The sequence below is a fragment of the Ptychodera flava genome, chromosome 11 (assembly GCF_041260155.1).
Source record: "Ptychodera flava strain L36383 chromosome 11, AS_Pfla_20210202, whole genome shotgun sequence".
Taxonomy (NCBI): Eukaryota; Metazoa; Hemichordata; class Enteropneusta; family Ptychoderidae; genus Ptychodera; species Ptychodera flava.
Window position 1 is genome coordinate 41,463,992 of NC_091938.1, and position 26,449 is coordinate 41,490,440.

The 26,449-nt window shown below is 36.8% G+C and overlaps 2 protein-coding genes across 5 annotated transcripts; both read right to left on the bottom strand.

Moving 5' to 3' along the window:
• Positions 1-1,319: 1,319 nt before the first annotated feature.
• LOC139144295 (basal body-orientation factor 1-like) lies at positions 1,320-16,649 on the bottom strand. 2 transcript variants are annotated; one of them, XM_070714981.1, is made up of 11 exons: positions 16,424-16,641; positions 14,377-14,415; positions 11,650-11,878; positions 11,255-11,320; positions 10,667-10,810; positions 9,847-9,998; positions 8,890-9,103; positions 7,557-7,760; positions 5,052-5,272; positions 4,537-4,707; positions 1,910-3,364 (listed from the first exon to the last, which is right to left on the bottom strand). In XM_070714981.1, the coding sequence occupies exons 1-11, from the start codon at positions 16,477-16,479 to the stop codon at positions 3,196-3,198; spliced, it is 1,665 nt and encodes a 554-aa protein (XP_070571082.1). In that variant the 5' UTR covers positions 16,480-16,641; the 3' UTR covers positions 1,910-3,195. The 2 variants fall into 2 exon arrangements, with proteins under 2 accessions (XP_070571083.1, XP_070571082.1); XM_070714982.1 differs by lacking the exon at positions 14,377-14,415 and having other exon boundaries at positions 1,320-3,364; positions 16,424-16,649.
• Positions 16,650-19,589: 2,940 nt separating this feature from the next.
• On the bottom strand, positions 19,590-25,343 carry LOC139144297 (B9 domain-containing protein 2-like). Of its 3 annotated transcripts, none has more exons than XM_070714983.1 (4): positions 25,194-25,343; positions 23,895-24,009; positions 22,677-22,802; positions 19,590-21,202 (listed from the first exon to the last, which is right to left on the bottom strand). In XM_070714983.1, the coding sequence occupies exons 2-4, from the start codon at positions 23,980-23,982 to the stop codon at positions 20,889-20,891; spliced, it is 528 nt and encodes a 175-aa protein (XP_070571084.1). In that variant the 5' UTR covers positions 23,983-24,009; positions 25,194-25,343; the 3' UTR covers positions 19,590-20,888. The 3 variants fall into 3 exon arrangements, with proteins under 3 accessions (XP_070571084.1, XP_070571085.1, XP_070571086.1); XM_070714984.1 differs by lacking the exon at positions 25,194-25,343 and adding an exon at positions 24,899-25,109; XM_070714985.1 differs by lacking the exon at positions 25,194-25,343 and adding an exon at positions 24,515-24,801.
• Between the last annotated feature and the right edge of the window lie 1,106 nt (positions 25,344-26,449).

The following is a 26,449-nucleotide window of genomic DNA, read 5'->3' on the forward strand; positions in this document are numbered from 1 at the left end:
GTCTGCATGATTTCCGTTTGGACAGTTATCAATAAATGCATGTTTCAATATTAAAATTATAGACAAGTGATTTTAAAATTCGTCGATTGTATAAGTTAGTAACGTTAACAGTAGAGCTGAGTGGCCACAGCCGTGCATGGGGCACTGTTCACTGGATGTCTCAATAGCTGGCTGCACGATTTCCGTTTGCACAGCTATTAATAAAGTGCATGTTTCAACATTAAAATTACAGACAAAAGATTTAAAAGTCGTCATGCGCCTCAGTGGACCAAAGTTAAGGCAAAAATATACAATGATAACATAGCGTCAATGACACTTATAGCTTACACTTGATTTGATGTGGCAGGCCAGAGTGAGTATACTTACCTATGTTTACCCCTAGGGAACCTGCATACCAAGTTTCAAAGCAATGAGACAAGTGATTTCAGGGAAAATGTTTTTTTTGGCCAAAAATTGGATAAATTGCCCGAAAAATACAAATATGAAAATCTTTACCCACAATTTGAAGATACTCGTCTAAGGTTGCCTCTAGCTACATGCATACCAATTTTCAAAGCAATCAAAAAAATATTTAATTCAGAAAACATTACTTTTGTACCAAAAAAGAGAAAAATTGCCCCAAAAATACAAATATGAAAATTTCACCACAATTTTAATAAATCCGGCAGAAGACAACCCTAGGATCAAGACCATCAATTTTCAAAGCAATCAATAGGAAATTTTGGAGAAATTACTTTTTGACCAAAAACGGGGAAGAAATGCTCCAAAAATACACAAGAAACTTTAACCACAGTTTGAACAAAACTGACAGAGACCAACCCTAGGATCATGCATAGCAAGTTTCGAGGCAATGAGATGAGCGCTTTCAGAGAAGAAGATTGTCCCGGTTGGACAAAACTGAAAGAGATGTATCATCCCTAGGAACAAACTCACAAAATTTGAAAGCTATCAGACAAATAGTTTAAAAGCATTTGTAGAAAATGACAAAATATTCGTTGACAAGTACATAGTGCAAATTCTATCTTGTCAGAATAATCTAATTTAGGGCATGACAAGAAATATTTATACTTAATAACATAGTGATGTGATGGGTGGTCTGTTTGGTCAGTTGATGGATGCTGATTGGTCATGGACACTGCTCAACAGGCAAGAAATGCTGCTAGTCAGTCACTCATGTGATCAACTCTGTACTATTACCAATGAAGCTTAAAAAGGAAGTATTGAGTATTTAAATCACATGTCACTTTCTATGTTACACCAGAAAGTCAAAATGTTAATATGAATTTTAAATTTTCAATCAAATACAGAGACAATCCACATATACTTAACACATTAAAAGGTTTATTATGTACAAATCTATGTTCAATTTTTACAAAGGTATTTTTCACATAAAAAATTGTTAAAAAGGCACAAAGAAGTATAGAGCTTGTCAAAAGTTTTTACAGAAATAATTATGTAAACTGAAGAATAAACCCTGCAAAGTATTACATATTTTGTTGGTGATGACTATGCCAAAGACTTGCTGTCTCTCCAGGCATAATTGTATACTTACTGTTCCTGGAAGGATTATGCATACTTAAATGTTTGTTCATATGATGGTGACAATGCATTCCTACATTGCGGTACCTTTCAAATCATGAATATATAGTGAGTACATTACATTTCTTTTCAACCCTGTTGACATCACTCCAATAAGAAATACATTCATATTGACTGACTTCACATCAACAAGAGAACATTGTGTCTAATGGAAGATGAAAATACCAACAATTTGTGTTACATTTATTAATCTATTTAATGCCAATTTAACATTCAATCAATAAATTCACTCTCAGTCATATGTTTTGGAATGTACACTCTGATGAAGAGCATACTTTACATTTTCAGGTCTTGTTAGAGTCTTACAGTGATTAGGTCCGATATTGGATGTTATCTGCTCAGCCCAATCCCACCCAGACACAGTCTTACAGTGATTAGGTCCGATATGGGATGTTATCTACTCAGCCCAATCCCACCCAGACACAGTCTTACAGTGATTAGGTCCGATATGGGATGTTATCTGCTCAGCCCAATCCCACCCAGACACAGTCTTACAGTGATTAGGTCCGATATGGGATGTTATCTGCTCAGCCCCAATCCCACCCAGACACACATCAATTTTCATTCAGGGACCATCTCTCAATGAAAAGCATATGTCATTTTTTCTTTAATTTTGAAAAATGGTCTGATTTGGACAAATCTGATAAATGTACTCATTCCTAAAACACTTAGTTGTAGTATAGTATAACACAACAATCAAACCAAAGTAAAATGCAGTGCGTATCGTCTGACAATCACAACTGATTTATGATATCTATAACTGTGACTTATATCATGTTTTCAGATATCACTTATCAGTATGTTAAACACATTGACATGGTGAAGGTCATATCCAATGTGCATGACTAAACTCTGGAAATTGACAGCATTAATCAGCAAACCATGCAACAACAATGGTCATCTTGGTTGGAACAGATGTTACATGAAGGAAAACTTCACTTCAGAAGTGGATATTCCCACTCGTATTGACCTTTGGATGATGTATTTTGGGGGAATAACAGAAATAACGTGATCACATTGAAAACTACTATGAAAGTTGGAGTCAGGACTTTAATGAAACACTTGCAGGGGAGATTCAAAGAGGCAGTCCTCTCCCAGGTTCTCGCACTAGTGCCATTGACTGTTCACATGGTGTTTTTCTGGAGTTTTCCTCTGAGAGTTTGTCAAGCGGATTTTTGTTTGTGAGTCAAGAAGCATAAAATTGAAGATGATGCAAATCGTGTCTTGTTATGCTAGTTCATAACCAACGTAGAATTTCAAAATGTCAAGAACTTATCAAAAACAGTAACTATCTTACAGTACAGGGGAACAGTCACTATTCAATGGGTTCCTCATATACTTGTGTCTAACTCACTGACTGAGAGCCATGGTATTATAAGGTGGAGAGCATTTATTGCAAACTTGTCAAGAGTAATGGTCGGTCTTTTTCAAATCTTGAAGCATTGTCTGTGGTTTTCACATTTGTATCATAATAAACGTTGTACAACAAAAGCATATGGATGGAATGTCATGTAAGAGCATTATATAATCACACTATACTGCAGTAAATCCACAGATGTATAAAAAGTATATTTGGATTTTTTTGCAAGAGGATGATCATGAAACAGCTGTACTTTCTTGCAAGATATCTTGTGTAGAGGACTGCACTGCTATAGATGTTCCAATGTCAGGTACGACTGCTTTGGCATTGAGTTCTGCACTGTCACTTAGCTTAGCTTGTGTTAGGAAGGTATTGTCTTCGTCTGATGCAGCTTCTATGGCTTTCCTGTTGTTCAAACAAAACAAAATCATTTTATCAAAACTATAAAAACTTGGTTGTATAAGATGCTAAAATGTTTTAAGAACAAAAAGATAATCTCAAATTTACAGCTGTAACATTTGATGTACTTTCAAGTGTGGCTGGTTATTGAAATACAATGTTTTTTGTTGTACTTCCTGAATCATGTTGACAAGTCTTGTACATACTTTGTCAAAGTGGCCTTTATGTGTACGATGTCTAATGTTATCATTGACAATTGAATTTCAGTCTGAACAATAACATTGCATATTGTCTACAGGATGCTGTGTTTGCAAGTCTACCACTTTGAATCGGAGCACACACTTGGAAAAAATGACTTATTTTACAGAGCAATATTGATGACAGTATGAACAGTATAAAAATTACAGCAGCCATCTGCTATTTTCCATTTCATAGGGTACAATGTAAACAATTACAGCTATTTTCCATTTCAAATTTCAGATTTAAAGCAGGCTGTAAATGTTCTGCTCGGATATAATAATAACAAATTCATTTGTATCACTATCACAAAATTTAACATCTTATCGTGTTACACACAATTTTGAGACTATAGTTCCTACTTAATGACCAACCAAGTCTTAATAACTAATTCAAAATAAATCATCTCCATCATTAGAAAGAATACTTTTAAAGAAAGAGTTTACAGGATATTGGAATACGGTACACATATTTATGTTATGCTGACAACAATAAGTCTCAATAGAGTTTGGGAAATACACTGCACTGTGTCAATAATATATCACTACACTAGACAAACTGTCCATGGTTTGTTATTGTATTCTCATTGATAACGTCAATTGACAGAGATTCTATCAAGTCCTTTTGAAGCAAGTTATCTGCTCATAAAAGTAAAAAAAAAATGGTGCTTAACAATAATAATTTCAGGAAATGCTTCTCATAAAAGTATTCTGGATTTGATTCAGCTCCAAAATTGCAAAATGTTTTATTCCTTCAGTTTCACAAAGGCTCTCTAAAAGATTACATGAAAGATGAATTAGGCTGACAAATATTGACAAGTGTTATCAAAGTATAACTTTACAGCCATCACAGTACTTTGCTCAACACATTTTTGTGTATAAGTTGGTTTATATCCAAACTTTGATGACAAACATTAATGAGAACATCATTGGTTTACTTACATCTCTTCTTTTGAAACAACTGCCGCGGCGCTTTCTTTAACTGGTCCCAGATAGGCTGGTGAACGAGCTTTGACCCTAGAACCATTCATCTTGGCAAACAGAATCCTTAATACTTTCTCTCTCTGTTCCCATGTCAGTTCAGAAATGTCCACTTTATCTCCAATGCCAGCCCTATCATCAACAATGAAAGCTTAGTTACAAACCATACAAATGTTTCAACATATTCTGAGACACGACTACTGGTAAATTCAGTCACTTTTCCTATATGTAAAGTCTTTCACAGCAAAATATTTTCAATCCTATTGATTTCAATTCAAAAACTGGATTTCTACAGGAAAAAATGGAGTGATTGGGTTAAACTCTGCCAATTCCTTTGCAGACATCCAATATTGCCTGGGATATACTCTTGTATACTCATCACAAATGCCCTCTCTATGGATGCAATCTAGCAGCATTGTTACAGGACTAAAATAGTACTCATATCAGGGTTACGGTTGCAGAGAAATGATACTTACCAACTTTCAGCAGCTTGTAAATCACTGTACACATTATTGGTACTGGTTTCTGATTTATCAAAAGTTCTTATTTTTGGATATTCACCATTGCCTGCGTGTGCAGCTAGCATTTTCTTTGTGTACATAGCTGCCGCATCTTGACGATATTGTTTTCTGTTGGTTGCTATTTCAAGCTTGACTTGTTCCAGAGATTCCAAGAAAAACTTCTCCACTTCTACTCTCTGCCAACAATTAAGATATGAAGTTGTTGTTACAAATGTTAGTACTAAACTGCCATGATATCATCAGAAGTCTCATACCAAATAATGAGTAACTCTGTTCTTGTCTATGTTACTGTACATGATGAATTTAAAAACAACGTACAGTAGATACTTACATAGTGTGAATTCACTACTGTACCATAGTGTGAATTCACTACTGTACCATAGTGTGAATTCACTACTGTACCATGGTGTGAATTCACTACTGTACCATAGTGTGAATTCACTACTGTACCATAGTGTGAATTCACTACTGTACCATAGTGTGAATTCACTACTGTACCATAGTGTGAATTCACTACTGTACCATAGTGTGAATTCACTACTGTACCATAGTGTGAATTCACTACTGTACCATAGTGTGAATTCACTACTGTACCATAGTGTGAATTCACTACTGTACCATAGTGTGAATTCACTACTCTACCATAGTGTGAATTCACTACTCTACCATAGTGTGAATTCACTACTCTACCATAGTGTGAATTCATTACTGTACCATAGTGTGTATTCACTACTGTACCATAGTGTGAATTCACTACTGTACCATAGTGTGAATTCACTACTGTACCATAGTGTGAATTCACTACTGTACCATGGTGTGAATTCACTACTGTACCATGGTGTGAATTCACTACTGTACCATGGTGTGAATTCACTACTGTACCATAGTGTGAATTCACTACTGTACCATAGTGTGAATTCACTACTGTACCATGGTGTGAATTCACTACTGTACCATGGTGTGAATTCACTACTGTACCATGGTGTGAATTCCCTACTGTACCATGGTGTGAATTCACTACTGTACTTTAGTGTGAATTCACTACTGTACCATAGTGTGAATTCCTACTGTACCATGGTGTGAATTCACTACTGTACCATAGTGTGAATTCACTACTGTACCATAGTGTGAATTCACTACTGTACCATAGTGTGAATTCACTACTGTACCATAGTGTGAATTCACTACTGTACCATGGTGTGAATTCACTACTGTACCATGGTGTGAATTCACTACTGTACCATGGTGTGAATTCACTACTGTACCATGGTGTGAATTCACTACTGTACTTTAGTGTGAATTCACTACTGTACCATAGTGTGAATTCACTACTGTACCATAGTGTGAATTCACTACTGTACCATGGTGTGAATTCACTACTGTACCATGGTGTGAATTCACTACTGTACCATAGTGTGAATTCACTACTGTACCATAGTGTGAATTCACTACTGTACCATGGTGTGAATTCACTACTGTACCATAGTGTGAATTCACTACTGTACCATGGTGTGAATTCACTACTGTACCATAGTGTGAATTCACTACTGTACCATGGTGTGAATTCACTACTGTACCATGGTGTGAATTCACTACTGTACCATGGTGTGAATTCACTACTGTACTTTAGTGTGAATTCACTACTGTACCATAGTGTGAATTCACTACTGTACCATAGTGTGTATTCACTACTGTACCATAGTGTTAATTCACTACTGTACCATAGTGTGAATTCACTACTGTACCATAGTGTGAATTCACTACTGTACCATAGTGTGAATTCACTACTGTACCATGGTGTGAATTCACTACTGTACCATGGTGTGAATTCACTACTGTACCATAGTGTGAATTCACTACTGTACCATGGTGTGAATTCACTACTGTACCATGGTGTGAATTCACTACTGTACCATGGTGTGAATTCACTACTGTACCATGGTGTGAATTCACTACTGTACCATGTGTGAATTCACTACTGTACCATGGTGTGAATTCACTACTGTACCATGGTGTGAATTCACTACTGTACCATGGTGTGAATTCACTACTGTACCATGGTGTGAATTCACTACTGTACCATGGTGTGAATTCACTACTGTACCATAGTGTGAATTCACTACTGTACCATAGTGTGAATTCACTACTGTACCATGGTGTGAATTCACTACTGTACCATGGTGTGAATTCACTACTGTACCATGGTGTGAATTCACTACTGTACTTTAGTGTGAATTCACTACTGTACCATGGTGTGAATTCACTACTGTACCATAGTGTGTATTCACTACTGTACCATAGTGTGAATTCACTACTGTACCATGGTGTGAATTCACTACTGTACCATGGTGTGAATTCACTACTGTACCATAGTGTGAATTCACTACTGTACCATAGTGTGAATTCACTACTGTATTAAACATGGTTTGAAGTGTGAAGATGAAGTGAAATCGATGTTACCTGATCCAGTATATTCTTGGCCAATTTCTTGACTTTGTTCATTTCTCGAGACTTCAATTCAACAGTTCTCAATAATTTAGCAATTTCCACTCTGCTGGCTTCTGTTTCAATTGCAGCTTTCTTCTGTACTATTTCCCTTTCAGTTTCAAACTCTCTCACAACATGACTCAGTGACATCTCAAGTGTTCTCACTTTTTCTGACAGCTGTTGAAAAACACAGATAAATGATCAAGTTATTATTATATGGCTGGATACATTGATGAACATAAATTTGAATGAAATATTGCCATGAGATACAATTATTATCTAATTTGTTTTAAGATTGCCTCCAATTTTGCCCTCACATTTAGAAAGGGGTATCGGTAATGACTATCTGTAATAAATGTCCTTAGATCATCCAAGGGCCCATAGTACAGAGAAGTTGTACAGATAAAATTTCATTCAATTTCCGATATTTGGCGTCGAAAATGTATGCTTTTGGATAGGTATGCTGTGGTAAAGACCATTCTTGGCTGGTTTCACCATATCTGTATATAGTTATGTAAGTGTTATTATAACATTTCTGCTTGGTAGTCACTTTTGGACATCAGAGAACAACAAAGTCAAACCTGAGTTTGACTTTTCTGCATCAGTACCCTAAAATGCAAATTCTTTGCACTTGCAACTTACTATTTTTGCATTATTGAAACAGCTAATCTTGCAGGCCATAGACAAGAACAGCTGTTGTTTCTGGCCATTCCTGATTTCCAAAAGAGGAATTACAATGTGCTCTGCTTGTTTATTCAGTCACATTATTGTCCATACTGGCCTTATTGTACACATATATAATCACTTCACTGATCTTGGTTTATGTAGTCTATATACAGCATCATATAGAAATCTTGGTTTATGCAGTCTAAATACAGCATCATATAGAAATCTTGGTTTATGCAGTCTAAATACAGCATCATATAGAAATCTTGGTTTATGCAGTCTATATACAGCATCATATAGAAATCTTGGTTTATGCAGTCTATATACAGCATCATATAGAAATCTTGGTTTATGCAGTCTATATACAGCATCATATAGAAATCTTGGTTTATGCAGTCTATACACAGCATCATATAGAAATCTTGAATGTCACACGGTTTCATTTTCAACACTGTCATAAATTTAATATTTACTACATACAGACACAGCTCGGATAAAGAGAGCTTTGTCTCTTTGTTGATGATACATTGAAGAGACAATAGTTGACATTGGGAAGACCTACAAACTTATATTTCCATACAGATATGACTGTGACTAACAGTGATAATTTCTTCAACACAGAAATAGTCTGAATTCTTACATCTCTTATTTGTTCCTTTTGTTTCTTGACTTCAATAACCTTGCTTTCTACAAGATGATCATTCAAATCTTTGCCTCCTTTTAAGTCTTCATTCTCTTTTTCCAATGCTTCCTTGGCTTTTCTAAGTTGTTCTGCATCTTTCATATGATAACTCAGTGCTTCATTCAGACGAACATTCTCTTTGTACACTGATCGTGTTGTTTCGTCAAGATTCCTGAAAGACAAGGACAAAAGGCAAACAAAGTCAATTTTTTGTAGTCAAATTTTTGCTCTTTTCCCCTGTTATCAAATTTTGTGATTCTTGCATTTGGCAGCCTTATATACATTGTCAAATAAGTATGTTAAGAATCAGAGAGTGAGAACCATGGTGTTGTATGGGTAAATGACACAGTCAGTGAGAACCATAGTGTTGTATGGGTAAATGACACAGTGAGTGAGAACCATGGTGGTGTATGGGTAACTGACGCAGTCAGTGAGAACCATGGTGTTGTATGGGTAAATGACACAGTGAGTGAGAACCATGGTGGTGTATGGGTAACTGACGCAGTTAGTGAGAACCATGGTGTTGTATGGGTAACTGACGCAGTCAGTGAGAACCATGGTGTTGTATGGGTAACTGACAAAGTGAGTGAGAACCATGGTGTTGTATGGGTAAATGACAAAGTGAGTGAGGACCATGGTGTTGTATGGGTAACTGACGCAGTGAGTGAGAACCATGGTGTTGTATGGGTAACTGACGCAGTCAGTGAAAACCATGGTGTTGTATGGGTAAATGACACAGTGAAAACCATCAGAAATTGTTTGCGAGTTGCATATGACCTCAGAGACACTCAACCTTGAACAGATTTAACTAAAAATGTTCGAGTTACCGCCCAAATTTGCATAATTATGAAATAACGATATCACCAAGAAAAATTTAATAGTGACATATAATTTCAGCATGGCTTATGTACTTACTCTATAGCCTCTGTGTGTGCTCTTTCAGCTAGCTCAGCAATTTTCTGACTGGCTTCTTGTTGTAGTCTTATTTTCTCCTCAAAGAATTTATGTTCCATCCTTTGTAGAGTTGCTTTGTGTTCTTTATTTGTTAAAAACATTTCTTCTTTGATCTAGAACACACACATACAAATTGAACAGAACATAAAGGAAACCAATAAAATACAACAGAGTTAAAAACACATCAGAGCACTGATCATAATTGCTGTAAAAGTTGCATTACATAGGATCTTTGGCATTTGGTAACCTCAAGCACTCTAACACAATTAGGTATGTCAATTCAATGTGCACTCGTTGGGAGGATATTTAATTTCCTTTTCTTCCAAATCAAATTAGGAGCATTGTCTGTGCATAACATAGTACAAGCAATAGTGTGTAATGTGGAGTGACAGCTATAAATAGTGCATTATTTGCATAAAAATTTGTACAGCAGGATAGTAATGTCAGTGTCTCTAACTTTGACTAATTTCATGAGGTTGACTGAGCCCCCCAAAGGAGGATTACAATGAAAACTTCATATGTACACTTCATGTATGTGTGTGCATGGCTGAAACAGACAATAGATCATCAGGCTGGAAGTGTAACTGCACATGGCAGTAAGCAGCTTTCAGATTTGTTTGCCTATGGTCATGTCAACAGTTCTGGTGAATGTGAAGCACTCATACTCAATGATTAATGAAAGCTGCAAAACAATCTCCTGACTAGAACTGTGCTATCAGCTGACACTTGTACAGTTTACAATCTGACTACAGTACCATATTGTTGATGCACTCTGACAAACCTCATCAAGCTCTTTCTGCATTTGTCCACGTTTTCTTCTGAATTCCTTGACCAACTTCAACTCACTCTGCATCATTTTCACTTCATTACTTTTGTCATTCAGAGAATCTTCTAGTTGGTTTATTCTTTGACTGAACTCATCAATCTGACAAAGGAGATCACATGATGTTATTTGAAATCATTGGCTACCTTGCATATTTTCCTTGTATAGGTATGATGGACAATATGACTCTAAGCAAAAGCCCAAATGAAGAGATTTTGAATTCAAAAAATTGTGCCACACTCAAAATCTAGTGGAATAGAAACTGTACACCACACCCAGTGATGTGTATACCACTCAAGTTTGACCAGTTCACGTCATATATGCACTAATGATACTCAATGTCCATGTACACATTCAACAAGTCACCATTGGGAATGTAGCAGTACAGGTCACCATTGAGAATGTAGCAATTAAATAAGAACATACAGGTGGCTGTAATTTTTCTGTCACTTATTCATTCCATTCAAAGAAATAGTGTAACTTAGGTAATTCAAAATTTCAGTTAGATTTCACTAGAACTTCCTTTCGAATGCAGAGTTTACTTACAATTTGTTGTTTTTCTTTCCTGGCTTCTCTCTTAGTGTCTTTCAACTGCTTCTGTAACTTGGCAATCTGTAAGTGATAACAAAAATACCAGATCATCATTTATAGCCATTTATGATCCACATGATATCTTTTCTGAGAATTTTTTGTAAATAGTATGATAAAAACACAACTATACTGTGGCCTATGGGAGGGGGTCGACTGTGACAATGATAATTTTGGTCACATGTTATGGTGTATATGATCTTCCAGAGAGTTGCTGGAGTATAAACCGTCTTCTAGTAAAACACAAGTTTCGTGTTGCCAAACTAGGGGCTACACACCAACAAGAGGGACATGAAATAAACAATTAGAAAGTATGTCAAGCAATAAAAACATTTTTAAAAGATGACACTTACAAGATCTTCCTTGGCTTGATCTTCCTTTTTCAGGAACGTGACAACATCAATTGTATCTCTTTCTGCTTGTGTCACATGATTCTGTAATGATTCATTTTCCAAAGCTAATCTCTTGGCATTTTCTCTGTATTCCAGCCTAGACTTCTCTGTTGCTTCAAGCCTTGCTTCCCAAAGTCTGGAATTTGCCGTTGCTTGTGCAGAATCAGTGAACTTAGTTGCCTTCTTCTTTCTGATTCACACATTGAAATAAAATAATGATCACAAAATGCTTACAGGACATGCAATATTATATTCCATCAATACAGATAACAGTGAAAAAATGAGTAGTGCACAATACATCTTGTGAATGTAGTTAACTTAAACCTGTATTGGTGTATCATGTTGTACATACACGATATTGAAATAGGGAAACACCTACAGTGTACTTCTAAAGATGATGCTCTCTACTTTTTTCAAAAGTAATGGTTGTTGGCAAAACATCAGATTACACTAATCTGATAAAATCAGATGTTAAAAAGGCAGTGATATCTCTACGGTAGGTAACACCTCACTGTATGGTCATGTAACTTGTAAAAGAAACAATACCAGGGCATGAGAACAGTGACCATGTAGTGTATACCAACTACAGTAAACCAAAGAGTGCCTTCTCTACATCTGATTTTGGTCAGATTTGGTATCAATACACAATATATAACAAACACCAAACACATTTCATAAAAAGATAGCTAACTATGTGGTCAAGGTCTTATCCAAATTAGATTACATCATTTGGTGCATGTATGTGATTATTACATGATAATATTCAATGTACAGCAAAGGTTGTGGCTGACTGTTTTCCATGATGTGTGAATTCATGACACTTGAACAAATCAACTATTCGATCATGTATTAGTGATTGAGCAATTTTATGTAAAAAGCAAAAAAATTGCATTTTCATCTATTTTAGATTTACCAGCAACAACAACCTCTGCTACATTGAAGCTGTACAATGTGAGTCAGTGTATATCATGGATTTTGTGGAAAGTGCACTTCCTTAGCAATGTTAATAGGGTTTCACTGAACTCTTTCTATATGGTTTCCCATTGTACTTGCAGTATGTAACCATAGACAGTATTAGGATTAACAGTCTCTTGAGGTGACAGCACTGTTGCTGTAGTTCCCAACTCATTTGCGTGCAGCCTAATACACCTATATTGCTAAGTCTCAGCGAAAACCCCATTACAATGCAAAGATTATGTGCATTATGTACGATATCAATGTCTACTGTAAAACATGGATTGCACAAGGCATGGCAAATGCAACACATAGTACTGATGGCAACAAACAATTCATGCTAGACAAGACAGTCACATTGATACATCATGCAATCATTTGCTGTCCTGAAATTGCACTCATTTTTTCATGGATATCATATAATTTCATCAGATTAGTTCATTTCATAGCTACTTGCAGCATTGTTGCTCTGCTAAATTCTAAGAATATCATCCAAGGTTGACTTTCTTCATTTAAAATTGCAGTTGTTGTTAAAAATAGCACACACAAAAACTGAAGGACTCATTAAATCATGGTATGTCACAAAGTAAAACATCATATTATTAATTCAAGAAAAGCCTTCGGTGATGCGATGATACAAAAAGTTTATTTTCACAGAAATTTCTTAGTGTTCTTATTCTGAATGGATATCATTACTTTTACTTTATTGCATAACAACATACTCAAGGATTAAGCCAAAGCAAAAATCATCTGATTATGAAATAAAAAAATGTACTACTTTATTATCTTTCACAGACCATGGGTAACTTCACATTTGTTGAAGTTCAAATATATTTTGTGGTTATTTATAAGAAGTCTGGTAATAAACTATACAAAAACAAAGATAATCTTGATAATTAACTAAAAAGGACTGAACAATTAAGAATAAACACTTTACTACATATCAGCGTTTTGCTCAGAAATTGTGCAAAATTGATTTTTCATATATGGCTAAAAAATGAGACTTATCTTTGGTTGCAGAGGAATGAAATACAATGTATCAATTTCAGTAATGAATATCTTGAAAATCAGTTACATATATCTGTCCGAATGTGTCCGGATCACCCCATCCCCCATCCCCGCCAAAAAAAAATAATTATGGTTACAAGATGGTACAAGCTGTCTTTTTAGTGTTAGACAGACAAATGTAAGCTATTAATATCGATAATGATAAAGGATTCCAACAAGCAGTAGAGTGCGATGAGGACAGCAATATACATTCTATCACAGGGACTGTGATTGTATCTACTTCTCACCAATCACTGAACAGACACTTGCATGCAAGACATGAATCACCACTTCTGTGTGTTTGTTTATTGCTATAGGATTACATGAAACTTCAGGGGATCAATCGTGTCATGATTGTGGCAATGAAAAACTGCTGTTCAATGAACCAGCATGATAATAACCGTTACTTTTGTAATACGAATGAAAATCCGCTAGATCGCTGTTTAATTGCTGAAAACAGTACATAGTGAAATCTATGGAAATGCTACTGACATTGTGACAATTTATCATTTGCAGTGGCACCATTGACCCCATGACCTTTCAGGAAATTGTAGTTTGCATGTAACACAACTGTCAGGCAGCAACATGGTTCACGACATTGTATGGTGATACAAATATCTACAGGCAGTACTGGGAGGCAGCTGCAGCAAAACTCTCAGCTGTAGAGAAATTCTTACTTAAACTTACAAAGATTCATCATCAGCAGACGCTTGATCATTACTCTCCCTGTTAGTGGTATTAGTATAAGTTAGAAGAGACATCAAGGAAAAAGTACCTGTGCATCTTACAAGTAACTCATGTAATGCAAGTATGTCTTTGGAAGCAAAGACATCATTCAGTGAACTCTTCTCCACACATTTTATTGTCATTTTTCACACTTTGATCATATTTGATTGAGAATTTGTTGCCTTGTGAAAACATATTTTTCCAGTTTCTTATGACATTGTAATATTCTTGAAAAACATGTCAGACATATTTCCCATAAGTCTTTGTACTTATGCCATGCCTGGGGTCCAGCAAATTCAGAAAAAAGTTAATTAGATCAAAAGAGTATGTTGCAAAGTATGATTTGCATAGCTGAGAAATCCAAGACATTACATCAGCATGATGAAAAGCTGTTTATAACATACACATTTCAACCAAAACACCTCTAACATTCCATGAAATGCTTTGGAAAGGGTTCCTGCAATGCTCTCTGATAAGATGTGAACCTGGTTCTTGTAATTTCAAGGATTCAGAACAGTACACACGCTCTTAGTAACAGTTCATATACAGTATCCATTCTAATTTGTTGAAAGTACTTAGCAGATTCAAAAAGCACTATCTATACAAATGTTGTTAGGGAGCGTTCAGTTTTTACGGCTGGGGGGGGGGCGGCAAAATCTTGTCGCCGGTGTTCAAAAAAATATAGACCCCCCCTGCATTTTTCGTGAAAAAAAAATGACCCCCCCTTTGTCAGACGAAAAAAATTGATGACCCCCCCCCCCCCCCCGCTTAAAAATAACTAAAACCCATACGTCAAATTTACCCGCATGGTTTGGATTTGAACTCCGGTACGCCGCGCACTTTATTCGTGTAGCAGAGATGCCAGTGCACAAACTTCTCAGCCACATCCATTGAAACGTCTGTTAATTAGGACGACTGTAAGGCAATTTTTAACTTCATTTCAATAGACAACTCATGTCCATGGACATTGTATAAAGTGAACTTTATTGGAGTGGTTCGCCAAGGCAGCCCTCCGGTTAAGAGGGTCATGGGCCATTACGTAAAGTCAACTTTATTCTAGTGGGCCACCGGTACCACCGGTAAAGAGGGTCGATCATGGCTATTGCATAAAGTAGACTTTACTGGACAGGGCTGCTAAAGGCGCACGGCCATTAAGATTGCCGTGGGGTATTACATAAAGTCAATTTATTGGAGTGGGCCGCCGCAGGCGGCCCGCCTGTAAAGAGGGTCGATCATGGCCATTGCATGAAGTAAACCTAATTGGAGTGGGCCGCCAAAGGCGTCTGCCTGTTGAGAGGGTCATGGGTAATACATAATGTATATTTATTGTAGTGGGCCGCCGAAGGCGGCCCGCCGGTAAAGAGGGTCGATCATGGCAATGGCATAAAGTGAACTTTATTGTTGGTATTATGTTTTGAAAATGTGGTGACCCCCCTTTCTTACCAGTGAAAAAGTGATGACCCCCCCTTTGCGGATTCCAAAATTTGATGACCCCCCCCCCCTGGATTTTGCCGGCCGCCCCCCCCCCCCCCGGCCGTAAAAACTGAACGGTACCTTATTTGCATTGCATTATTTCTTTTAACACAACAACACTGTATTTTTTTGTTAGCGACTGCGAGTGGTTGGATATTACAGCTGGTAAAAACATACAACCATTCTACACTGAGCTGTATCCTAAAAAATACTATATTCTATTACAGGTGCTCGCAGTTTTGCTCGGATAGTCCATCGAAGGCTGAAAGTAGAGAGTACCAGAGTGAGGCTAAACCTCGGTAGTCGGTCTTTGGCGTCACACTCTTGACCTTGGGCTTTCGACAATGGACTGACTCCAAGCAACACTGCATAGCGTCTGTGATACAGTATATCAGATTCTTAGCGCTTGCTCAACTCGATTATGATATTTCTTATAATAGTTGTAGATATTAGGTATTTGATCACAGACGGATAATAAAACTGGCGTTGGGTAGCTATGGCATGCCGTAGCGCCGCTGACGAACTACATACGTACCCCTTTTTCCCTTTGCCTTTTCCTTTTCCCTTTCCTTTTTTAGTCTTCTTCGGCATGGTAGGTTCTCGTTAAAAACAAACTCTATCTGACGCCGATGATTTTTGGTAAATACGAAGTTTCTCAGAGAAAATAGGACCGAACTGCAAAGCCACAGACTGCAGACTTCCGAATCCGACCGATCACTTGAAGAAAACCAATATGGCGACCAGCGTTGTCATGGAAGTGACGTCATTGATGTAAACAAAAACACCCAATGTGATGCGGGTCTCTTATCAAACGTACGCGGTGCATGCACAATGTCGCACCTGATCATATGTATGGCTTCACCAACATTGCTAGCTTTTAAGTAATGAAATACCCAATTTCAACTATCTGGTGAAAGAGAACCCGAACTTAGATTATATGGCGCCAACGGTGGGTGGAAATTACCCCTGTACAAAATTTTGTGCGGGAGGCATAGCCGGTAACACAGTTAGCCCTGCCACGCGGCTTACCTGACTTTACGACTGTTACGAAGCTGGATGGATGTTGCTATAAAATAAAGTAAACGGAAAGAGTTCCATAGTTCCCTCCACGGTCTTCTTTTTTTCTTAGGTAGGACATACAACACCTTAAAATATGCTAACCCCAAAACTGACCCTAACCCTAAGTCGAATCAGCGAGTTCAGCAAGTTTCGAGAGTTTACATTAGGCCAAAAAAAATGAATTGTGCTGTTCCGTTAACATGGTTTCAGAAATAGGGTAGGGTCGGCAGGAATTTTTTTTCCAAAATATATTTCTATTTTTAAATATGCATTTTTCAGGGGTTCAGGGCGATCAAACACTGGCCAAAACATTTCCAGAATAATGTATCATATAAAGGGGGGGGGGGGGGGGGGGGACATAAAAGACATCCTTGTTCAAGCAAAAATCAAATGCCGTTTTTTTTTCCTTTCTTTTGTTTCGTGTTTAAAAAGTTTAGGATCGGCGGGTAAAATTAGGGTAGGTGGGTTATCAGAACAGCACAATTTTTACTTGTTCGGCCTTACCATAAAGATAAAAAATATACTTGTTCTCAGAATTGTACAACAGAAATTTAGATTAAGGAATGTGAAAGTAGCTGGTGGGAGGACGAAGAGAAACGGTCCGACACCTAGAATGGCAGAGAAGATGCTATTGTTGGAAAGTTTCAATATTCAATATTTGTACCAATACAGAGAATTAAAGGCAGATATCTCCAAATCGCGTTCATAATTCAAGTTTAGCGGACATACTTGTGATGTAACAGCATGCAGCATGCAGCTGATCTATGCAAGACGGAATAATGCGCCAATGATTTGTATGTGTTGCTCCATGCAACAGGGCGGCTTGGAATTTGAGCTTTATGACATAAAACTCGATCGATTTTGTGGGAACGGGACTTTTCTTGGTAGTTGCCAAAATATCATCAGATGCTTGTGATTGCCGCATTTATACCTTCTATATCATCTATGTGTCGCTCGACAAAATGAAGATTTTTAGAATAAAAGAATATATACCCGGGGGACAATACCAGAAATTACTGTGACACTTTACAGCTAAATTCTGCGTTGCTGCAATTCGATGTAGGCCTAAAAGCGTTCTTGTAAGCGCGAATCATGTGATGATCACATGAACGCTATCTGACAGGAAAGATTGACAGTTGACATTAGCACAAAATACGTTATACAAATACAGTGGCGTACTCACCAGTGTTACCTCCATGACAAATAAAAACCCAATAATTGAGGATTAAGAATGGAATAAATCAAACGCAGTCATCACCATATTCTCGTCTATTTTCATGTAATCTCGTTTCAATTCGGACAACTACCACTGAAGTTTTAACAATAATCCCTTCACATATTCTGACAAAGATGACACTTTATTATAGAGACTTGGTGAGGATATGCTAGTGCCACTACGACAACAACAGCACACGGAGAGAAGTTGGGGGAAAAAACAATCGTAGCAGAAAGTTATTTCCCAACTTTGTGCGAATTCCACATTTTAATACGGTAGGACTTGTAGCTGTAATCCCCAGTAGCAGCAACAACCATTGCACGACCCCTGGGCTACACTATTAGAGAGATCCCCTTTCCATTGGATTGCGAGGGGAATGCCCTGGATGTGCATGTAAAATAATTGGCAAGACTAGCTGAGATGACGAGGTGACAAAAGTTTGGTGCCTAACTGCGTATTTACTCTCCCCCTTAACTTCACTTTTATGGGGGAGGGGAAGGGGCATTTCGTCTCCGCAGCCCTGTCCCGTTGACACCTATTCAATTCAGCAAAATTGAATTCAGCAAATTTACCTTGCTTTCAATGTACTTAAAATTGAAATTTCTCAATTTTTCATAAAGATCTTTCAAAGTCTAGTCAAAGCAATGACACTTGGTGTCATCCCCACAAGAAATTTATGTAGATCATTGTAAAAAGTTTTATGAAAAATTATTTTTGCTTGGTGTGTCCTGTATATCAAATTTTGTGAAAACCATCTCTCATAAATGCATTTCATCTTTGAACATTAATTGTTCATCTTGCAGCGAGTCTCTGTGGGATGTTTGGAGGGACTAACTTTCTAGCCTCTGTATCCACTCATTTGTGTTACCTCACGTTTCGGGTTCATAACATGTTTATAGTAAAACATGTCTATGACAACCATCTATTTAAAGCTTGTCAAATATTTGCCAAGTGATTTTGTAATAACATCCGGAAAATGTTCACTGTAGACATAACCTTAAAGAATTCAATGAATCAAGTTCGGTTGTGTATGACAATATCCTTGAACTTAAATTTTATTTGTACAGTACCTTATATAAAGGGCCAGTAATGCTTACTTTGATTTTTTGATTATTCCTATTTTGGGTGTCAATTGCAAGTTCTTATTCTACTGTCAAAAGGATGTTGAAACATTTACACAATTCACTTGTCAACAATAACAATGTAATCTACAAATGTACGGGCTGAGCTGACAAGCTGGGTACTGTGTACCTCAACATGATTTGGGGAGTAGAAAAAGAAATTATGCTTGACATTAAAAACAAAAATAGTGAAAGTATCAGAAGTTAGTACTACAAGCCCTTCAATTGAGAACTGTCTCCATTCTGTGAATGATGAGGTAATACTTCAAAAAAAGAAAAAGAACATAAAATTCACCACAGAAATGTATCTGCAGGATCACCTTTAATGAGGAGTTTGCAAACTTGTTACCGTGTCTACAATTTAAACACTTGAACTCATAAATTGTAAAAAGTACTGTTTATTTTATTGAGGCTATCATATGGCTATGTAAGTATGTATCTTTTATGAAACAAAGTCAGTAGTAGTAAATACAATCTTTTCATCTCAAGAAATTTACTAAATTAAGTACAAAGATTTAGACGGGTAGCTGAATGCTAGCTGATTAGATTAGAGGTTTTTGCATCAGGTCTACCCAATTAATATTTTCAAGCTTTATACAAACAAAAAAATCTGTCAATCTCCAATCTTTCCACCTATCAAATACAGTGATTTACAAAGTCTCCTGGTTGACTAATAAATATTTCATAAAATCACTCAAATAAACAGCATGGTAACATAGTGGTAATTTTGAAGAATGTCTGAAAAAATGTTACATCTGAATATGAGAATAATATGAATATGTGAATAATACTTTAATCACTTGATGAACAGACAAGGGATTTGGTTGACTATTGGCATAACTTACAAAATTATAAAGTGGATCCATGGATTTCACACTGACAAGAGGAAGTCACATTTGTAATTGACTTCTGAGAGGATAATGCATTCCATTACAATCATGACAGATAAATATATATACAGATATTTACAAGAAAAAACACTGCATTAAAATTACCAAGGACTTGTGGAGGTGCAGGATGTTTATTGGACAGTGGAATGATCTGAATTAAATGTAACAAGATGCCTTGTACTATCATGACAAACTGACAAAACTCCCACATGTCTTGCAACTTTGAGATGTTAAAAATATTTACAATCAAAGTGACTATCTACAAATTTTGATTGCCTGAAGAATGATTTTTCAAAGAAAAGCTATGGTATGATACAATCTGCAGTGCATATTAGAGACATTTGATGGCAAAAACTAACAATGTATTAATTTAATGACAAAGTCTTTTTACCCATATTCTTCAAACACTTGGCAAACCAGGGAATAAAAACTGACCTGTGCTGTATGTGAAGTTCTGCATCAAAACAAATCTGTTATGTACATGAGGTCAGCAGGAAATTAAGAATACAGATATGTTTTCATCACTTTTGGTGAAGACCAGTTTATTCTAGACAGGCTTCATCCAACTGCCAATCACATCACAGACAGTAGAGCTACTGTCTGTGATTAAATAAAGCATCATATCAAAAATTGTGATCAGAAGGGTTTTGAATGATAAAACAGATGCTTGTGCATCTCAAACTACACCTGTATATAATTTGAAATCATACTAATCTAACACTCAACTCCAAATTTATCAAAATTTCTAAGAATGACACCAAGTTGTAAATGAACTTTACCCATGCCTACAGTTTGCAAGAGATCTCTGTCAGTACTTGTGTAGACTAAATCTGGGTTTCTTAATTGTGGGCCTCCACCAACAAAGTTATGTGAAATTTGTTCACGGAATACCCCAGTTGGTCTCCATGTTACACACTCTATGTCATGAGTACCAGGTGCTGTAGGAACAAAACAGAATCCGTAGCCATAGAGTTCATTCCGTGCGTATTCATCTTGGTGATACACTTGAAAATGGAATTTTGGCCAACCTGGAAAACAAAACATTTTGATGTTTCATTCTGAAATCTTTAATAAAATCTACACAGAATTAACTGTACAACAGAAATTATCTGAACTATAACGTGTAATATGCTAAACAGTGCAGTCACTGTAGATGGTGTCTTTTGACATTATTGTCATTGCTATCAATATTACCAGTGCATGTTATGAAGAGTTTATGGTTGACAACCAAACAGTACATTCACTGCTTTCTCTGACTAAAGTCAGTCACTTTACTCAGTCATTCTGATCATTACTTTCTGGACTCTTTGCATCTTGATTCAGTTTTTCACATTCCATCAAACTCTGTCTGAGATTATATTCAACTTGTGACAGTACATACACTGACAAATACATACATATAAAAAGAATGTCTACTTTGTACCAACAATACATGCAATTTATAGCTAAGGCCACTGACAAAGAAGAAAATCTGCATGTAGTTTTCCCCCAGCTCACTAATATCTTGTTCACATTGGCAACCCAACTGAAATTTGGGCCGACGCAAAATAATTTTCCTTTTGGGATTAAATTTGGTCCGTGTCCACACCTACCGGTACCAGAATTAGGGCCGACGTAACTTTACCTTCCTTTGTGACCTCTGACCTGTCAAAGTTCAAAATGGCGCATTTGAATATGGCACGCTGTTTCTACTGTTCATGATTTTCCTGTGTTTTTACGCACAAGAAGGGCAAATATGACTACCACTCACCCTTTTAATCATCAGAGAGATCTTCACCATTTATTGGATGAGCATATGGTATATATAAGACCGCGGTGGAGAAATAACCAGTGCGCGGCATTTTTGACATGCCTCTCTAGTCTATTACGTGCACTGTGGAATCGAATGACATGGTCTCGTTTGCAGAACAAAGGTTGGTGGGAAGTTCAGCATACATGGGATGATATTAAAATGTAAAGACTGGATTGAAAACTTTCGATAGGTGTAAACTTTAGTTTCAAACGTCGTTTTTTTTTGTGCGAATAGGGAGACTAGTTCAACTTCGATCCATAGCGGAGGCCTGGTCAACTGGGACCAGGGCCGACGTAACGTGTCCACACTGGCGATTTGCGTCTGACTAAATTTTGCGTCGGCCCTGAGTCGGCCCTGAACACCCCCTTCTAACCGGGACCAAACTGAGTCGGCCCAGGGCCGACTCAGCGTGTCCACATTGGTTTTTTACGTCGGCCCCGGCCCTGGTCGGGACCTGGGCCGACGCAAAGTCGTCAATCTGAACGTACAATAAAACAGAGGGGTGGCCAATTTTTATAACAATGTATCATTTGCATATTATTTTGTAGTGAAAATGTACTTTTTTTTCTGTTAAACAACAGATGCATAGATTGCATGAAAAACAGAGGGCTGGCCCTAGGGTCTAAACCTCAAAATGCCTTGGTGGAGAACCCTGCATACAATAGAGCAATCATAATGTACCTCTAAATACTATTCAGGTGAAAACTTACCCTGCAAACCTTTAGTTGCTAGGTGTATATCTATGGGATGTCCCCACGCACAGAATGTTTCATTTTCTGGGATATCAACTTGTGTTTGGCCTTCTTTTTGACCAGCCAATACTTTCCATGCACCTCCTACAAAGGAACATTATAATGATTACAAAAAACAACAACAAAACTTGGCCATTTGATCCACATACTGTAAGCAGGTCATGCAAAGTTCTTCTATGGCATTTCTTTACAAAGATGGCATCAATATGAAGTGAGAAAGAACACATTTCCTGCTTTATATAAGTAGCATTGGCCACAGTACAAAAGGTGATATGGCACATTAGTAGTGTACCCAAATTATTACTGCTATCATCTGTCTATGAAGTACTAACATTTTAATGAGATAGGTACAGTGATGAGACTGAGAAAATAGTAATATGAATCCCTGCATTCATCTTCAAGGACATATACTTAGCATTTCATGGTGTCATCAGAAGCTTGTTTGTATCAATACTGTGTAAGCCAATGAACATGCTAAAGTAAACAAATGATGTGGGTATTGAAAAACTCTGATAAAAGACTGCAATATTACACAAAAAATTTAATCCAACAAACTGCTTTATATTTTTGTCACTGAGTGTTTCTCAACCAACAAATGTTGACATTTTTGCACATATTGATGCTTTATTGTTATGATTATTGATAAGAATACTGGGGGTCAATGGACTATCTTCTGCATGATATGAAGAAGTATATAAGTAACAACCCTCCCTCATAGGTTTTTCACTTGTAATGATCAATTTGAACTGTCATTGATTTTTCATATTTTTAATAATGACTACTTTTTTGTGTTACTAATCTTATAAGCTGCAAATATCATTCTTATCCATGGAACAAGAAACCAGCTACACTGCAAATATGTCTGAATATTACAAGTGCAGTTTTCCTTCGAGTAGAGAGATGACCCATGATGCATTGCAATACGCCACATTTGTATGAGAAATGCTGCTTTCTGTAAGGTTTGTAACACTTGGGTCATGTGCATGGCAAATGACGCTTTTCATATTTACTATTTGTTTAAAATAAAGTCATATATGCGAATGCATACTTCAAAATCTCTATTTATCACATTATTTTTCTGATGTCTCACGTAGATCTTAAATTTTTGAAGATAGTGACCAGTCCATAACAATGTGAGTGCTGTGCCTAATATTACGCATGAATTGGTCAACTTACCAGTATGGATACCCCATTTACAAAATAAACTATTCTCAGGAAATCCACTGGCACCAACGATCTCTCCAATGACATGAACTTCTGCCATTACTCTTTTTGATCAATGTGTCACTTCCTAAGGAAATCAAAGTTTAATGGTGTTAATGTTTCTTCACAGTCAAAACAAAAGTTACATGGGTGAGTGTGTGAACAATGTGGAATCTGAATGATAAGACCAATGGTATTTCAATGAACTGTGGATGGTTACTGCTCAATGAAAAGGATAATTCACAATAATTTTAAAGATAAAATGGTAATGAATGACTTGGGGATTTGCTAGAAAGAAAACTTACTGAACACAGAGAGATATTAGTTGTGTTTGTATTGTTCACTTAATTTACTTTGTGAATAACTTGATCTTAGCCACTTAGTTGCATGATTAAATTTACTGATTTTTGACAAAGGTAGTGGAAGGCAAATGATTAAACTGCTCGGAAGACCACTGTAGTACATAAGAAATATTGTTGAATTGGCTGACATGATTTGGGTTAGCTGAGCCATTTTCTGTTTAAAGTGCTGTTAAACTGCCAATATTTCACCAAATAAAATCATATAAAATTGTTTCAACAAGAAAGTAGTACATTTTGATATTGGTATAGCCACGATTTCTCCATTTCTCCCATTTTAATAATTGTACTCTTCTTCAATGAAGATCCACACAAAATTTACTTGGAAAAAGAAGCAAGTAACAATGCTGCGCAGAGCAATGTGATACACTGTACAATTTTGTACACAGGTTGCAGACAGGAGAGTTAATTATCCTGCACGGCACTGAAGGACGGTTGTTGAGCCAAAGCCCTGGGGAATGAATCAACCAATTTGTCGTCCATAGTGTGTAGATCAAAACAGTTACTTGCACCGTTGGCCACTCCCAAAACGAACCATAGACAGTACAGCTACAGGGGTTTTTTCTCCACGTTTTATACGGTCTATGCACATGGAGGTAGAAAGAAAGACTTAACTACCTCTGCGGGTTTCCCTCTATGCTATGAACGAACAGTATGCGTAGTGAGTGACAGGAGATGTTGTCCATAATGCTGGAAATGAAAGGTGAATTTCCATAGCACCTCAGTCCCTGAACTTCAAGGCTCAAAGGCTATGCAGGGACGTCGATGTGGATAGAGGGACTGTAGTCGATCGAAACACACAACCCGTCTACGGAGTAATATAAGAGTGCTTGTGTTTGTACTACAAGATCCCCGTATAAATTATCACGAATCCTTTGAAATACATCCTAAAGCACTGATCTGACTGCATTACCTGTTGGTAGCGTTGGTAACAGTACAATAACAGTACAATAATATCGATGAGAGCAAACTGTAGACGTGTGCTGTGGAAAATCAAATTTGGCGTCAGCAAAAGTATTTAACGTATGCGCATGCGCATAAAATAGTGTCAAAGGTTAACTCATGTCCCAGCATTATCCCGATTTCTGCCACTGGCTGCGCTATCGCGCTATCCTCTCAGGTTATTAAAATATTAAAAAAGCGCAGAAAAAAAAGAGCAGAAGTGTTTACTCTCATAAATATTCTGATAAATTAGTGAAAGATGTAAGTTTACATAGAATTTTTGTGAGATAGTTTAGTTTAGTTTATTGTTTATTGTACAAAGTCAATTTACAAACGACATAACAAGTAGCAAAATGACAATTTTTGGAGCCAGAAAAATAGCTATCAGCTAATCGAGTCCGGCCCCATCTCTAAAGTTTACATTTCATATTTAGATATTTAAAAGCGCTCAGTGAGTTATATTAAACAAGAGAAGAGAAAAAAAAACCCAAACTTTTACATAACTTTGTAGTCTTGTAACAAAAGTTGTCTTAATGATCTTCTAAACTGATTTCTTGATGTGCTCATCTTAACGGTATGCGGTAAAGTATTCCAAAAAGTTGCACCGATGTAAGAAACCACAAACTGGCCTGCAGTGGTGCGCATTTTGGGCAAGGGTAGATTGGCATCAAGTTTGAATCTAGTGTCATAACAGTGATCAACCGTCTCAAAATACATGTATTCATTCAGAAAGACAGGAACATTCTGATGTTTTAAATCGAAAATAAATATACAAACAAGTAATTTGTGGAGTTTATACACATCTAGTATTCCTAGGTTGAGAATAAGGGTGAAGAGGGTTCCTGGAACCCAGAGAAAGTAATTGCTCGTACACACATTTTTTGAGCAATATGAATAGGCTTTAGGTACGATAAAAACGTACTACCCCAGACTTCAAGTCCATATGTTATATTCGGCAAAATAAAAGCGTTATATAGTGAAACCATAATATTTCTTGGTACATAATTTCTTAATTTGAAAAGCATTCCAACTTTTTTCCGTATACATTTATTTACTTCGTTAATGTGTGCTTTCCATGTGAGATGTTTATCAATTATCACTCCAACAAAAGATGCCTGTAAAGCCTCGTGTATTGTACTATTTTTTACAGACAGAACACCTCTGATTGATAACAGTTTACGCCTGCTGTGAAAAACTACATAACTTGTTTTGGCAATATTTATCGTC

Excerpts from the sequence above, each read along its gene's own strand:
- LOC139144295 (XM_070714981.1), bottom strand. The coding sequence starts at position 16,479 with ATGCCGAAGAAGACTAAAAAAGGAAAGGGAAAAGGAAAAGGCAAAGGG. Across the intron at positions 9,104-9,846 it reads GCACACACAGAGGCTATAGA|GAATCTTGACGAAACAACAC; the intron begins GTAAGTACATAA and ends CTTGTCTTTCAG. Across the intron at positions 7,761-8,889 it reads AAAAGGAACAAATAAGAGAT|CTGTCAGAAAAAGTGAGAAC; the intron begins GTAAGAATTCAG and ends GTTTTTCAACAG.
- LOC139144297 (XM_070714983.1), bottom strand. The coding sequence starts at position 23,982 with ATGGCAGAAGTTCATGTCATTGGAGAGATCGTTGGTGCCAGTGGATTT. Across the intron at positions 22,803-23,894 it reads TAAATGGGGTATCCATACTG|GAGGTGCATGGAAAGTATTG; the intron begins GTAAGTTGACCA and ends GTTCCTTTGTAG. Across the intron at positions 21,203-22,676 it reads AGCAACTAAAGGTTTGCAGG|GTTGGCCAAAATTCCATTTT; the intron begins GTAAGTTTTCAC and ends TTTGTTTTCCAG.